At 39.7% G+C, this 15,876-nt stretch overlaps 1 protein-coding gene across 3 annotated transcripts in view; it reads left to right on the top strand.

The window, feature by feature from the left end:
* Positions 1–15,876, top strand: part of LOC139751277 (uncharacterized) — a 137,626-nt gene that overhangs the window by 115,869 nt on the left and 5,881 nt on the right. For all 3 annotated transcript variants that reach the window (XM_071666588.1, XM_071666589.1, XM_071666590.1), the window contains one exon: positions 2,897–3,055. In XM_071666588.1, coding sequence (XP_071522689.1) covers positions 2,897–3,055 — 159 coding nt within the window. The remainder of the gene's footprint in view (positions 1–2,896; positions 3,056–15,876) is intronic.

Consider the following 15,876-nt stretch of genomic DNA (forward strand, 5'->3'; position numbering starts at 1 on the left):
CCTCATGACTTCCTGCCACTTTCTATTATCTCCCAATCATTTGCAATCCTTCTGTGTAAGTACCTTTCAAATGCCTCTTGTTTTGTTTTATTTAGCAACATTACTTCTTCATCCCACCACTCATTACTCTTTCTAATTTGCCCAACTCCCACCTTTTGCATGCCACAGGCATCTCTTGCACATGCAGTCACTACTTCCCTAGATACATTCCATTCCTAACCCAATCCCCTCACCTCATTTGCTCTCACCTTTTGCCAGTCTATGCTCTGTCTCTCCAGTTATTTCTCCATACAAGTCTCCTTTCCAAGCTCACTTACTCTCACCACTCTCTTCACAACATTGTTTCCTCTTTTTCGAAAACCTCTTACGTGTCTTCAACCTCGCCTCCACAAGATAGTGATCATGCATCCCACCAGCTACCCCTCTCAGCACGTTTATATCCAAACTCTCTCTTACAAGCCTATCAGTTGGTACATAATCTAATGATGCCCACTGACCATCTCTCCTACTCATATACATATAGTCATGTATGTCTCTCTTTTCATTCAGGTATTCCTAATCACCAGTCCTTTTTCAGCACATAATTCCACAAGCTCTTCACGATTTCCCCCAATCACCTGTCCTTTTTCAGCACATAACTCCACAAGTTCAACACCATTTCCATTCATAACACTGAATACCCCATGTTCACAATTATACCCACAACTGCCACTTTACTAACCTTCGCATTAAATCACCTATCACAAATACCTGGTCTCGTTCATCAAAACTGCTGACACACTCAGCTGCTCTCAGAACACTTTCCTCTTGTGATCTTTCTTCTCATGGCCAGGTACATAAGCAGCATCCACTTTCAGTTTTACCTACATCAATCTAGAATTTGATTTCTTACACTAGCACACACTCCCACAACTCCTGCTTCAGGAGTAATGCTACTTCTTCCTTAGGTCTTGATCTCTCACCAACCCCTGACTTTGCTACCAAGACATTTCCAAATCATTCTTGCCTTTTACCCTTGAACTTCATTTCACTGTGAGCCAGAACATACAGGTTTCTTTCCTCAAACATATTACCTCTCTCTTCTCATCTTGGTTACATCCACACACATTCAGACACCCTATTCTGAGCCTTCAATGAGGATGAGAACTCCCCACCTGACTCCTTTTTCCTCTTTTAGAAATTGAAATATAAGAAGGGGAAGGTTTCCAGCCTCCCACTCCCATCCCCTTTAGTCACCTTCTATGACATTTGTGGAATACAGAGGTAGAATTATTTATTTAATTTATTGATTTATTCATTTACTTATTTATTATGTTGGAGGCTCTAGTCACCAACAAAATTTCACATCAAGGCTAGTCACCAACAAAATTTCACATCAAGGCTAGGCTTTAATTGAAATATAAAGTGGTTAATGAAGAGGAGAAAGAAGAGACAAGGAAATTTATTCACAAATTTTGGAGGTGAATAATGCATCCATTAGAATGTGCCAATATAGTTATTGAGAAAGTCATGGGAGGATAAAGAACTCTAAGCTTCAAGTGTGGGAAAAGAAGCAGTTATCAAAACAGCTCACACCAAAGTTGCCAGCTTCCACAGAGTACTCATGTGACACAGCAGCTTTCTGAGTATTTGGTGGTTTAGCTAATGGTGTGAACAGCCAGCTCCTGAGAGCAAAAACCAAAGGAATAACTATAGTAGAGGGAAAGTGAACTAGTTGGTGAAGTTTTGAGATTAGCCTGGGAGAGTACATAAGTTGGAATGCTGTTGACTCTACTCTGTCGAGTAAGGATGTGGAGCTAGAACCACTACAGATGCAAGAGCAGTACTCTGTACAAGGACAGATCATTCTTTTGTATGAATAGAGGAACTTGTAGGAGAAAGAAAATTTGTACATTTAAATGGGACTCCCAATTTCTTAGAGGTAAACTTAGATATTTCCGTAATGAAAGGTTTCCAGGATAGTGTAGGTGTTACAGTAATACCAAGTATTTTCATTGAGTCAAGAGGTGGAATTACAGATTTATCAAAAGAGAGAGGAAAGGAATTATGGATTTACCAAGGGAGAGAGGAAAGCTGTAAGGAATTTTTGATGAAGAGATGGATAGAAACTTGGTTTTGGAGGTATTAAACTTCACTGGATTCTGTTCAGGAATTACAGATTTATCAAAGGAGAGAGGAAAGCTGTGAGGAATTTTTGATGGAGAGATAGACAGACTTAGTCGTGGAGGCATTAAACTTTACTAGATTTTGTCCACTCCACTGAGATATCCTGTCTAAGTTTGATAAGGAAGTGGTATCAAGGCAAGATGTATATTAAGTGAGAAAAGAAGGAGCAGATTTTAAGGATGTGGAGGAATGCAGTGTTGAGTTATCAGCATACAAGTACATTTGGTTATTTGTAGAAGGAAATTGATAATAAAAAGGAGGAAAGTGTCGGAGACAGGACAGAACTTTGAGGGATGGAGGGTCTGAAGCAATTTCCATGTTATTCTTGCCATGCCTGACTTTCCTTTCCACTTTTGGAAAATCTTGTCTCTTTACCTCCTGTGACTGCTTTTAGTTGGCCAGGAGTAGGTAGGTTACAGCAACTTGGTGGTAGTTGCTGATTAGCTAGAAGCAAACCCATTTAATGAGCAAGAGTGTTCAGTGATTTGAAGAACACCCAACAAAAAAGATGAGGATATGAGAGCTTCTTAACTAACTTTATGAGGGTAGAAATAATCCTAACCCAGTATTCCAAAAGGAATATCTTGCTGTTCATGGTATAATGACTCGGAGAGAAAAAGTTTTTCTACCTTAAAAACAAATTATTTTCTATTATGAAAATGTAAATGTATTAGTAACTACCTTCAGCTGTGCTATATGATACTAAATAGAAATTCATTATAATTCCCAGGAAGTGCATAGTGAAAGTCATGTTTGCCTGCAGTTTATGGATGAAGTAACAGGAGTAGAAACATCATGGGATCTTCATGTTGCTTCGTCTGTTGCTGCGTGCCACATTATTCAGGCTATAAGAACCCCATGGGCACAACTCTTCACTGTTGATCTTCAGGTGACATATCATAAATGCAGTCAAAACCAGTCATTAAGAGTAGCATAAAAGCGGAGCTGTAAGTGCATAAGTTAAGAAGCGAACCTTTAAAATCAAAATTTATAGAAAATGGGGCATTTCAGTATTTTCATGTCATTTATGATTATGCATTTACCTTAAACTGATATTGAATGCTTTCATGGAGTAAGCATACCAGTCATTGTTAAGTTGGAAAAGTTTAATCACAGATGTTTGATAACTAGAATTACAGGTCATTAGGCTATATTGATTAAAGAAATATTTCAGATATTGTATTTAATTAAACCTATTTATATCAGATATGACATAATGACAAGTAAATGAAACAGGAATTAATCACTGCTAGCCATAATATAAAACTGTTTAAAAAAATTGTCCATTATCCATGAATGTCCAATAGTACACATTCTTTTTTTCACATTTTGTGCCACAGTGTAATTAATTCTTTTTACAACAGCTTCTCACCTGGTCATGAAAGCAGTGGGATTCTGGTATATTGCTCTTTTATTGATGTATTGTCCTTAGGTGCACATGCATGAAAATTTATGTCTTTATGGTGATTAGTAGTTTCTTCACTTAACTGTACTTAACTTTAATACAGACATATGAGCAGTTCTCATGATGCTTAGTATCATTAAACATCTGTTCTTAGTGAACTTATTATATACCGAGCTTCTAAATCGTTACATCAGAAATTTATGAAATAAGCTAGTTATTTCTAGTTGTTAAGCTGTTTAGATCTGCATTTTTTAATTGGTTTACTAGGTTTGAGAGACAAGTTAGCTGGAGTGTGAGGTCGAATGGAGACAAATTGATGGAAGTGAGGTGTTCTAGAAACCTGGGAGTGGACATGGCAGTGAAAGGAAGTAGAAATGAGTCAGGGTGGGGGAGGAGGCAAAGGTTCTGGAAGTGCTGAGGAATATTTGGAAAGAGAGAATGTTAACTGGGAGGGCAAAAATGAGTATGTTTGAGGGAATAGTAGTCCCAGCAATAATATATGGATGTGAGGCATGGGCTGTAGATGAGGCTGTGTGGAGGAGGGTGGATGTATTGGAAATGAAATGTTTGAGGACAATATGTGGTGTGAGGTCGTTTAATTAATCAAGTAAAGAAAGGGTAAAGAGATATGTGGTTAAGAGAGCTGAAGAGGATGGACTGAAATGGTTTAGACATATGGAGAAAATGAGTGAGGTAAGGTTAACAAATAGGATATATTTGTTAAAAGTGGAGGGAACAAGGAGAATGGAGAAATCAAATTGGAGATGGAAGGATGGAGTGAAAAAGGTTTTAAGTGATCAGGGCCTGAAAATGCAGGAGGGTGAAAGGTATGCATGGGATAGAGTGAATTATAATGATGTGGTATACTGGAGTTGATGTGCTGTCTTTGGACTGAACCAGGGTATGAGAAGCATCTGAGTTTACCATGGAAAGGTTTGTGGGGCCTGGTTGTGGATAGAGAGCTGTGGTTTTAGTGCATCATGCATGATAGCAGATGTGGCCTTTCTTTGTTCCTAGCACTACATTGCTTGCACAGGAAATGGCAATCAAGTATGAAAAAAAATGCATTTCAAGTTATAGGTCAGAAATCCATTTGAAAATGAGTATATTTTTCTCACTCTATGGTCTGTCCCAAGAGCATGAGAGACTTCTTGCTCCTCTTATTTCATATGTATTAAAATCCAGGTATTTTCTTCACTTGGAAGCATGTTTTGGTGCAGCCCATCCGTAAGATGGGAGAGCATTCCAACTCTTAGCTACTGGCATATTACTATTACTTCTGCTGTATCTGAAGTCTTTCTCAAACACTTAGAATCCTTTTCCCGTGTTCCAGATCACCATAATGACTTTCACAGTGCAATGTTCCTTCACTGATGATCCCTTCCATGTTATTCACCTTTAGTCCTCTTTTCTTAGATTATGTTGAAATTTTTTTCATGGCCCTTGACACTTACAAACCATTTAACAGATGTGGCACAAGTTTGCTTTCTAAACCTGTTTTCTTCTCTTCCATTTCCTAATGCATCGCTTCCTCTTTGGCAAAACCATTGCAGTACTTAATGATGCAACTTTTCCCTCTTATCCTGTCAACAGTGATGTTCATTTGGGTTCTTTGCTATTGCCTACTTTTTTTTATTTTATCCATGAATGGTGTGCTGTCTGTCTGTATATATCTCAGATACCCATTACCTCCACAGCAAAAGAGCCAACATAACAGGTGAACTTTTCATCATCATCTTACTCTGTTCATTCTTGAGCAAGTGATTCTCCTTTAGACTCTTCAACTAACTTAAAGCCCATTCCCTTCTTGGAAAGTAAAGAAAAATGATAGATATACTGTATTTAAAACGAGAAAAACCAGTTATTGCCTAACAGTAAAATGTACAGGGTCTCCTCATTTATCATATTGGGTGCATTACTGAAAAGTTTTATGTGTAAAACTTCTTTAAACAAAGCAAACGACACCTTAGAAATATGTTATGACATAATGGAAGTGGAGTACATTCCCAGGAAATAATTCCAGCGTTTTACCACAATTCCAAGAGTTTTCAAGTAATTCATATATGAATGATATATTTGTGATGTATTTATTAGAGGGAAGAATGGGTTGGGGGAAGAATGTAGAATGTATCCTAATTATTATTCTGTTACAGCAGGTTCGGAGGGAAAGGTAAGGAACATCATCCTGCTGCAGTCCTTTGATGGGATTTTGTAGGAAGTGTTTGCTCTATGATTATCTATTGATATTAAGAATTACATGAAATTGGACATCCTTTTACAGATAAATGAGGGGAAAATTGAATGGTGCTTTTGTTTCTGGTTTTTATCTAGATAGTATGGGGATTGAAAGGTGCTGTTGTTTCAGGTTTTAACCGGTATTATCTTTCCTTCATACCTGCTCAGCATTTCTTGTTTTATTAAGGTAGCGCAAGAAACAAATGTCGAAAAGCCCTCATTTGTTCACATCCGTTTTCTAGCTGGCATATGTATTGCACTAAAACCACAGCCCCTTATCAACAACCAGGCCCCCACAATCTTTCTGTGGTACCTTCTGGCTGCTTCATGTTCCTTGATTCAATTTGACAAAAAAATCACCTCATCAATACCACATCACTCCAGTTCATTCTATCCCTTGCAGGCCTTTCACCCAAGTGCATTTTCAGGCCTCAAGCACTCAAAATCTTTTTCACTCCATATGTATGGGGAAAAATTTAATGGTGCCATTGTTTTGGGTTTTCTGGTAATGTGGGTCTTGGATAAGCAAGAGTTCACTGTAACTGGTTGCTTTGACTTTCTGCTCAGCAAATGATGAGCAGTGTATGTAGAGGTCTGTGGACAAATCAGGCTTACTTTCTAGGGCTTCTTCACTTAAAACATATGCTTAATGGTCAAACTTTCATTTGCTTTATTTATCTTTTTAAAAACATTTGTGAAGAAGGAATTGAAAAAGATTTGCAAGTGATTGTGCTGGGAATACACTAAAAGCAATGAGAAAAAGTTTAACTTTTGAGGTGAAACTGGAAATATTCATAGGTAAGAAATAATGCTGTCATTTCAAATATGTTACAGTGACCTTGTTGAAAGTTCTTTTTCCAAGAATGCTTCTTGAGTGTTCAACAGGGTATTCCTGTGTAAACTCTAAACTTTGGAAATACAGCAATCCTCCCTAACCCCATTACAAATCCCATCACCTACAGAACAAACGCCCAACAAACAAATCAATCTACAGAGCCCTAGTGGCAAACTAAACATACTGCAGCTCGGTGGCATTTAAAAGAGAAATACTCTAAAATCATCCTGATAGCCCTCATCTGAGAAACCAGAATCACACATAGGTCTACCCTTCCACCTTTCTACAACTACACAACTGTAAGAAATGACAGACAGTAAGTAAAAGGAAGAGGACTTATGACACTTGTCCATCAAGCCATACCCCTCTCCAACATTGATTCCACAAAACCACTCATAGCTCATAGAAATGGTGACACCCTAAAAAAATAGTCCATGATAATAATACTTCCAATATTAACTACAACATAATCATCTTCTACATACCTTCACTCTCAAAATGAACTCCTATATATATATACCCCAGTTGCAGAACAAAATTACATTTTCTTGTCAGGTTAATTTTTTCCCCCAGACAACCCAGTTGTGGGCCAATCAGACCTCCTGTTATCTGTATTTCCCCTGTAAACCCATGTAAAAGCATGCTCAACACCCATCTGTTTGGAGATTTCAAATTCCACTACTCTGCCTGGCTTAATATTCACCTCTCAGTATCCTCAACCCATCCAACCAGACTTCCAACCCACCACACAGCAACTGACCTCATCAGACTTCACATTCTGATCTACAGAGAAGGACAAACTGGAGCACACTTCATGAACTTTCCTCTAAACACTTGCCCATCCAGATAACACTCCATTTAGCACACATAGTAAAAGAAAAATAGATAAGTTTCAGGAAAGCAGACTGGCCAGCTTGCAGTACATAGATACAAATCTCCAGAATTTCAATGTAGATTATTTCTCATTACTAGGTTGTGCACATCTCACACTTAATTATCATCAACCAGGGCACAAAAAGAAATGCAACTTAAATTTCAACACACTTTACACTCCCTAAAGCAAAGAAATTAACTCAGACACAACCACTCTTTAGCAGTAGAAATCAGGAAAGAAATGCAACCTCTGAACAACACTATCAATAACCTTATCACTAAAGAATAAACTGAAAAGACGTTTCCGTCTCAACATAATCACATGATCCATTGCAACCACATCTGGCACACATTAAAGAAAATCCACTTGCATTACACGAGTCCAGCCCCACTCTTGAAGCATTCCTGACCCATTCAAGTGAAAACCCATCTCAGAGAGCACACAAGCATACTCATGAAACACTTCTCAAAAACCAGCCTTACTTCTACCTCTTCCCCAGACAGGAGAGTCATGAAAAAAAAGAAAATCCATTTAGAAACAGCTGCCCTCTGAGCTTTCACTCCTGCAGATGCAAGCAATGCAATTAAAGCCTTAAAGAACTCTCTTGCTACAGGCCCTGACAACATATCAAACTTGCACATAAAACAGTATGGCCCACTTGTAGTCCAAGCACATACAGATATCTCCAGCTACTTCTAGCAACTCGAAAAAATTCCCAACATCTAGAAACTATCCAACATAGTACAGTGTCTGCAAAAGAAAAAAAATTGTCCACCCTCCAAATATTTTCATGGGAAATACACAACAAAGGTTTATTATGGATACAAGCATTTGAAGCTCTCAGGGTGAAATCATCGTATACCTGGTCACTGAGACTAGAGTTTCTAACGGTGTAAGCACCACCAACACACCTCAGTGTTCATCAGCCTATCTTGAGGGAAGGATACTCTTTACTCTTTCTGGCTCCCTCTTCACTTCGGGAATTTTACATCTGGGTGCTATATTTCTTTCACCTGTGCTTTAATATAGTTGGCTGTAACCTGTGTAAGGAAAGCTCATATTTTTGCATGAAGACCAGAAAATGCGAGTACATGTGAGATTTCTAGGCACACAGGGCACTCATAAAGCATGATCAAGCAACTGATTCCTATAACACCTCATCAATGCATCACCTCATTCAGATCAAGACCTTATGAACCCAAAACATAGACCTAGAATACTTCAGGAACCTTGCCAATTCCATGCCCAGATGTCTGTTACTGATTATACATTTAAGGCCAAAGGAGAGATGACCAAGTACTAAAATGTAAGTATGACCGCTTTCAAAGATGTATGGGGAGGTGGACAAGGTTTTCAGCAAACGTTGTACTAGTCCTAAAATGCCCCAAACCACCCAACTCTCCCTCATCCTAATGCTGAATAACTCTTTCTATCCTCATTATCCAAACTCTGTCAAAAAAATGAAACAAAACAGAATCAAACAAAACATCCCATCTTCATCTACACAACAGGCTTCAGACCCAAACACACTACTTCCACATAGCACACTGAACTCGTACAACACAATATATCCTAGCTGGATTCACCCAACCACAGTCCATCTCCTTCACAATACTAGAGGCTATAGACATAAATGAGCATTGGATGCTGTCCCTGACATGTCCTTACACAAAAAAATACATGACACAACCCTCCACAACAATTAAAAAAAGTGTTTGGCTAATTTCAAAGCTGGCCACCATGCTAGAATCACTTACAATGGCTTCACCTGTAAAACACTAAAACTTACAAAAGAGCTCCCCAAGAAGCAGTCCTCCCCCCCCCATTACGTAAGGCAAAGTTGAATGTAAATATCTTGCCATTTGCAGAACACCTCACTATGACATCACAGCACCCTAATACCACAGTAGCAACATTGAAGAATGGAACAATGGCTCACCCAGAACAGAATACCAGCATCTCCACAGATGTCTTCAATCACTCTTTTAATCCCAGATATGCAAGAATCCAGCTCACACCCTCCAGTCATACTGAATGGACAGTCTTTCCTGCTGAAGAAAATGCCAACCATTCAAGGTATCACATGTGACAAACATGGCATTCACTCCCCATACCTATAACATAAACATAATAGCAACATGAAATTAAATGCCTTGAGAACTCTAACTCGCAATAGATTGGGACAAGAAGAAGAATCCCTCAATAGATTTGGACAAGAAAAAGAATCCCTCAACATTCTTACAAGCAAAGATATCCTCTCCACTTTAAACTATGTAATTATCTTCTAAACTCTCAAAAGCAATTATAACAAAGCTGTAAACTAAGCAAAATAATGCACTCGGAACAGCCATTGGCTACCTGGCAACCACAAACACTCAATACCTTCACTGTGAAACAAAGAACCACCTCAACATGCTTGGCACCCACTTTAATGCAACAGCATAAGACTCCTCTCACCCAAACCACTTCATAGCTAATAACTAACCATCATGTAGAAGTAAAAATCTTGAACTTATCTTACCCCAACAAATATAACACTAACAAAACACATGCATACTGAAATAACCCAACAAGAATTAAAGAGCCGATCTCCCAACTATGTTGTAAATTCCATCCCACTTGACATACACCCATCAGAAACCACACTTCCTACACAAACTTGAGCCAAACTCTCCCACTTGTGCTCAGGACATTATGCATCACTACAACACTACAAATGCTGTTTCAACATACCCTAAGACCTCTTCATGCCCATGGTGCAACAAACACCAAGAAGACACTAAGCACTAACAACACAGTTGCTGTGCTGTGCACTCTGCACATAGATGCAATTGCAACATCACAACACTTTATGTCCTGTGGTCTTGACTGGTGGACATGGCCAGCTTCCTGAGAGCTACAGGAACCTCATAAGGATAAAAGAACTCCTGGGGAAGGAAGGAAGTAAGTACTTTTTTTTTTCATTTTTTATTTTTTTCATGTTCTTTTATATTCCAATTGTCAGTATTTATTCTTACTCTTGCTTCTCTTTCATACTTGGTCACTGTTTCTTGCTTTAGCAAGGTTGTGCCAGGAACAAAGAAAAATGCTTCTGTCTGTCTGTTTCTGTTGCCCATTTCCTTCAAGAACTCCCCTAAGGGGATAGCCTTATTTGCTTACATCCATTCTATTCCTGTCATGTGTAATGCACCAAAACCTTAGATCCCTATCCACAACCAGGACCCACAGACCATTCTGTGGTTTACCCCAGCTGCTTTATATTCCCTGGCTCAATGCATAGACAGCACATCTCCCCTTGTCTACTTCAATGTTCTGATTCACTATATCCCATGCATGCCTTTCACATGAACCTCCTGCATGTTTAGGCCCCAAGCATTCAAAATCTTTTTCACTCCATCCTTTCATATCCAATTTGGTCTTCTCTTTTTGTCAATCCCTCCTCATTTATTCTCTCCATATGTCCAAGCCATTTCAGCATGCCCTCTTCAGCTCTTTCTACCATACTCCTCATTACCATACCTCTCTCTTACCCTTTTATTACATACATAATTAACCCTCCTCATATCATTTATTATCCTCAAGGACTTCATTTCCAAAGCATCCTCTCTCTTTCATACACTCTCATCTATTTCCCATGCCTTGCATCTATACATCAATAATGGGACTACTATACCTTCAAACATGTCCACTTTTGTCCCCCTAATAGCATTCTCTCTCCACACATTCCTTAGTGCTCCCAGAACCTTTGCCCCCTAACCCACTCTGTGTCTCACCTGTGATTCCATGATTCCATTAGCTGCCATGGCTACTTTGAGATATTCAAAACACTCTACATCCTTAAAGTTTTCTCCATTCATACTCACCCCTAAGTGACCTGTTCCCTATGCTGTTAAATCTACCAACTTTGCTTATATTCACATTTACTTTCAACTTCCTCCTCTCAGACACTCTCCCAAACTCAGACGCCAACTTGTACAGTTTCTTCCTTGAATTTGCCTCTTGTGCTGTGTCATCAGCAAACAATAACTTACTTCCTTGGCCCCATACCTGCTCCCTCTCTCTGAGATCCTTGCATTTACCTCCCTCACCATCCCCTCCATAAACAAATGAAATCACTTTTGAATTTCTTAAGAAAGTGTATAACTGCATTGTTGACTGCTTAGTTAGGATTTACAGTGTATGTAAGGATCATGGTGAAATACCTAAGGATTAGCAAAATGCATGTTTAGTGCCACTGTACAAAGGCAAATGCAGACTCCTTTCCTGTTACTGGAAGGAGCTCAGCTTGGGCCACTGAAGCCTTTAGAAAGGTCGTGTGTCACACCAGGACTCTCTGAAATTGGAACTGGGGAAATTGCGAATAAATGTAATTTTTTCATGCATATTCACCATTTTCTGCATTAAAAAGGTAGTGCTGAGAACATATGACTGAACCTGAGAAAGAAAAATCCTCATTTGGCCCCCTTTCTGCTTCTTCTAATGGAAAGTAAAATGAGTGGAAGATTTCCAGCCCCTCTGCTCCCACCCTTTTTAATCACCTTCTGTGACTCACAGGGAATACATGGGTAGTATTCTTTCTCCTTAATCCCCATAGATGATTGATATATATATTTATTATTATTATTATAATTATTATTATTATTATTATTATTATTATTATTATTATTATTATTATTATTATTATCATTATTATTTTTTTTTTTTGCTTTGTCGCTGTCTCCCGCGTTTGTGAGGTAGCGCAAGGAAACAGACGAAAGAAATGGCCCAACCCACCCCCATACACATGTAAATACATATGTCCACACACGCAAATATACATACCTACACAGCTTTCCATGATTTACCCCAGACGCTTCACATGCCCTGATTCAACCCACTGACAGCAAGTCAACCCCGGTATACCACATTGATCCAATTCACTCTATTCCTTGCCCTCCTTTCACCCTCCTGCATGTTCAGGCCCTGATCACACAATATCTTTTTCACTCCATCTTTCCACCTCCAATTTGGTCTCCCACTTCTCCTCGTTCCCTCCACCTCCGACACATACATACTCTTGGTCAATCTTTCCTCACTCATTCTATCCATGTGCCCAAACCATTTCAAAACACCCTCTTCTGCTTTCTCAACCACGCTCTTTTTATTTCCACACATCTCTCTTACCCTTACGTTACTTACTCGATCAAACCACCTCAAACCACACATTGTCCTCAAACATCTCATTTCCAGCACATCCATCCTCCTGCGCACAACTCTATCCATAGCCCACTCCTCGCAACCATACAACATTGTTGGATCCACTATTCCTTCAAACATACCCATTTTTGCTTTCCGAGATAATGCTCTCGACTTCCACACATTCTTCAAGGCTCCCAGAATTTTCGCCCCCTCCCCCACCCTATGATCCACTTCCGCTTCCATGGTTCCATCCGCTGCCAGATCCACTCCCAGATATCTAAAACACTTTACTTCCTCCAGTTTTTCTCCATTCAAACTTACCTCCCAATTGACTTGACCCTCAACCCTACTGTACCAAATAACCTTGCTCTTATGCACATTTACTCTTAACTTTCTTCTTTCACACACTTTACCAAACTCAGTCACCAGCTTCTGCAGTTTCTCACATGAATCAGCCACCAGCGCTGTATCATCAGTGAACAACAACTGACTCACTTCCCAAGCTCTCTCATCCCCAACAGACTTCATACTTGCCCCTCTTACCAAAACTCTTGCATTCACCTCCCTAACAACCCCATCCATAAACAAATTAAACAACCATGGAGACATCACACACCCATGCCGCAAACCTACATTCACTGAGAACCAATCACTTTCCTCTCTTCCTACACGTACACATGCCTTACATCCTCAATAAAAACTTTTCACTGCTTCTAACAACTTGCCTCCCACACCATATATTCTTAATACCTTCCACAGAGCATCTCTATCAACTCTATCATATGCCTTCTCCAGATCCATAAATGCTACATACAAATCCATTTGCTTTTCTAAGTATTTCTCACATACATTCTTCAAAGCAAACACCTGATCCACACATCCTCTACCACTTCTGAAACCACACTGCTCTTCCCCAATCTGATGCACTGTACATGCCTTCACCCTCTCAATCAATACCCTCCCATATAATTTACCAGGAATACTCAACAAACTTATACCTCTGTAATTTGAGCACTCACTCTTATCCCCTTTGCCTTTATACAATGGCACTATGCACGCATTCCGCCAATCCTCAGGCACCTCACCATGAGTCATACATACATTAAATAACCTTACCAACCAGTCAATAATACAGTCACCCCCTTTTTTAATAAATTCCACTGCAATACCATCCAAACCTGCTGCCTTGCCGGCTTTCATCTTCCGCAAAGCTTTCACTACCTCTTCTCTGTTTACCAAATCATTTTCCCTAACCCTCTCACTTTGCACACCACCTCGACCAAAACACCCTATATCTGCCACTCTATCATCAAACACATTCAACAAACCTTCAAAATACTCACTCCATCTCCTTCTCACATCACCACTACTTGTTATCACCTCCCCATTTGCGCCCTTCACTGAAGTTCCCATTTGCTCCCTTGTCTTACGCACTTTATTTACCTCCTTCCAGAACATCTTTTTATTCTCCCTAAAATTTAATGATACTCTCTCTCACACCAACTCTCATTTGCCCTTTTTTTCACCTCTTGCACCTTTCTCTTGACCTCCTGTCTCTTTCTTTTATACATCTCCCACTCAATTGCATTTTTTCCCTGCAAAAATCGTCCAAATGCCTCTCTCTTCTCTTTCACTAATACTCTTACTTCTTCATCCCACCACTCACTACCCTTTCTAATCAACCCACCTCCCACTCTTCTCATGCCACAAGCATCTTTTGCGCAATCCATCACTGATTCCCTAAATACATCCCATTCCTCCCCCATTCCCCTTACTTCCATTGTTCTCACCTTTTTCCATTCTGTACTCAGTCTCTCCTGGTACTTCCTCACACAGGTCTCCTTCTCAAGCTCACTTACTCTCACCACCCTCTTCACCCCAACATTCACTCTTCTTTTCTGAAAACCCATACAAATCTTCACCTTAGCCTCCACAAGATAATGATCAGACATCCCTCCAGTTGCACCTCTCAGCACATTAACATCCAAAAGTCTCTCTTTCGCACGCCTGTCAATTAACACGTAATCCAATAACGCTCTCTGGCCATCTCTCCTACTTACATAAGTATACTTATGTATATCTCGCTTTTTAAACCAGGTATTCCCAATCATCAGTCCTTTTTCAGCACATAAATCTACAAGCTCTTCACCATTTCCATTTACAACACTGAACACCCCATGTATACCAATTATTCCCTCAACTGCCACATTACTCACCTTTGCATTCAAATCACCCATCACTATAACCCGGTCTTGTGCATCAAAACCACTAACACACTCATTCAGCTGCTCCCAAAACACTTGCCTCTCTTGATCTTTCTTCTCATGCCCAGGTGCATATGCACCAATAATCACCCACCTCTCTCCATCAACTTTCAGTTTTACCCATATTAATCGAGAATTTACTTTCTTACACTCTATCACATACTCCCACAACTCCTGTTTCAGGAGTATTGCTACTCCTTCCCTTGCTCTTGTCCTCTCACTAACCCCTGACTTTACTCCCCAGACATTCCCAAACCACTCTTCCCCTTTACCCTTGAGTTTTGTTTCACTCAGAGCCAAAACATCCAGGTTCCTTTCCTCAAACATACTACCTATCTCTCCTTTTTTCACATCTTGGTTACATCCACACACATTTAGGCACCCGACTCTGAGCCTTCGAGGAGGATGAGCACTCCCCGCGTGACTCCTTCTTCTGTTTCCCATTTTAGAAAGTTAATACAAGGAGGGGAGGATTTCTGGCCCCCCGCTCCCGTCCCCTCTAGTCGCTTTCTACGACACGCGAGGAATACGTGGGAAGTATTCTTTCACCCCTATCCCCAGGGATAATATACATATATATATACATGTACACATACACACACATACACATACATACGCACATATACACACATATATATATATATATATATATATTTTTTTTTATACTATTCGCCATTTCCCGTGACAGCGAGGTAGCGTTAAGAACAGAGGACTGGGCTTTTGAGGGAATATCCTCACCTGGCCCCCTTCTCTGTTCCCTCTTTTGGAAAATTAAAAAAAAAAACGAGAGGGGAGGATTTCCAGCCTCCCGCTCCCTTCCCTTTTAGTCGCCTTCTACGACACACAGGGAATACGTGGGAAGTATTCTTTCTCCCCTGTCCCCAGGGATATATATATATATATATATTTATATATTCTT

Source organism: Panulirus ornatus, chromosome 11 (genome assembly GCF_036320965.1).
Source record: "Panulirus ornatus isolate Po-2019 chromosome 11, ASM3632096v1, whole genome shotgun sequence".
In the NCBI taxonomy this organism is placed as follows: Eukaryota; Metazoa; Arthropoda; class Malacostraca; order Decapoda; family Palinuridae; genus Panulirus; species Panulirus ornatus.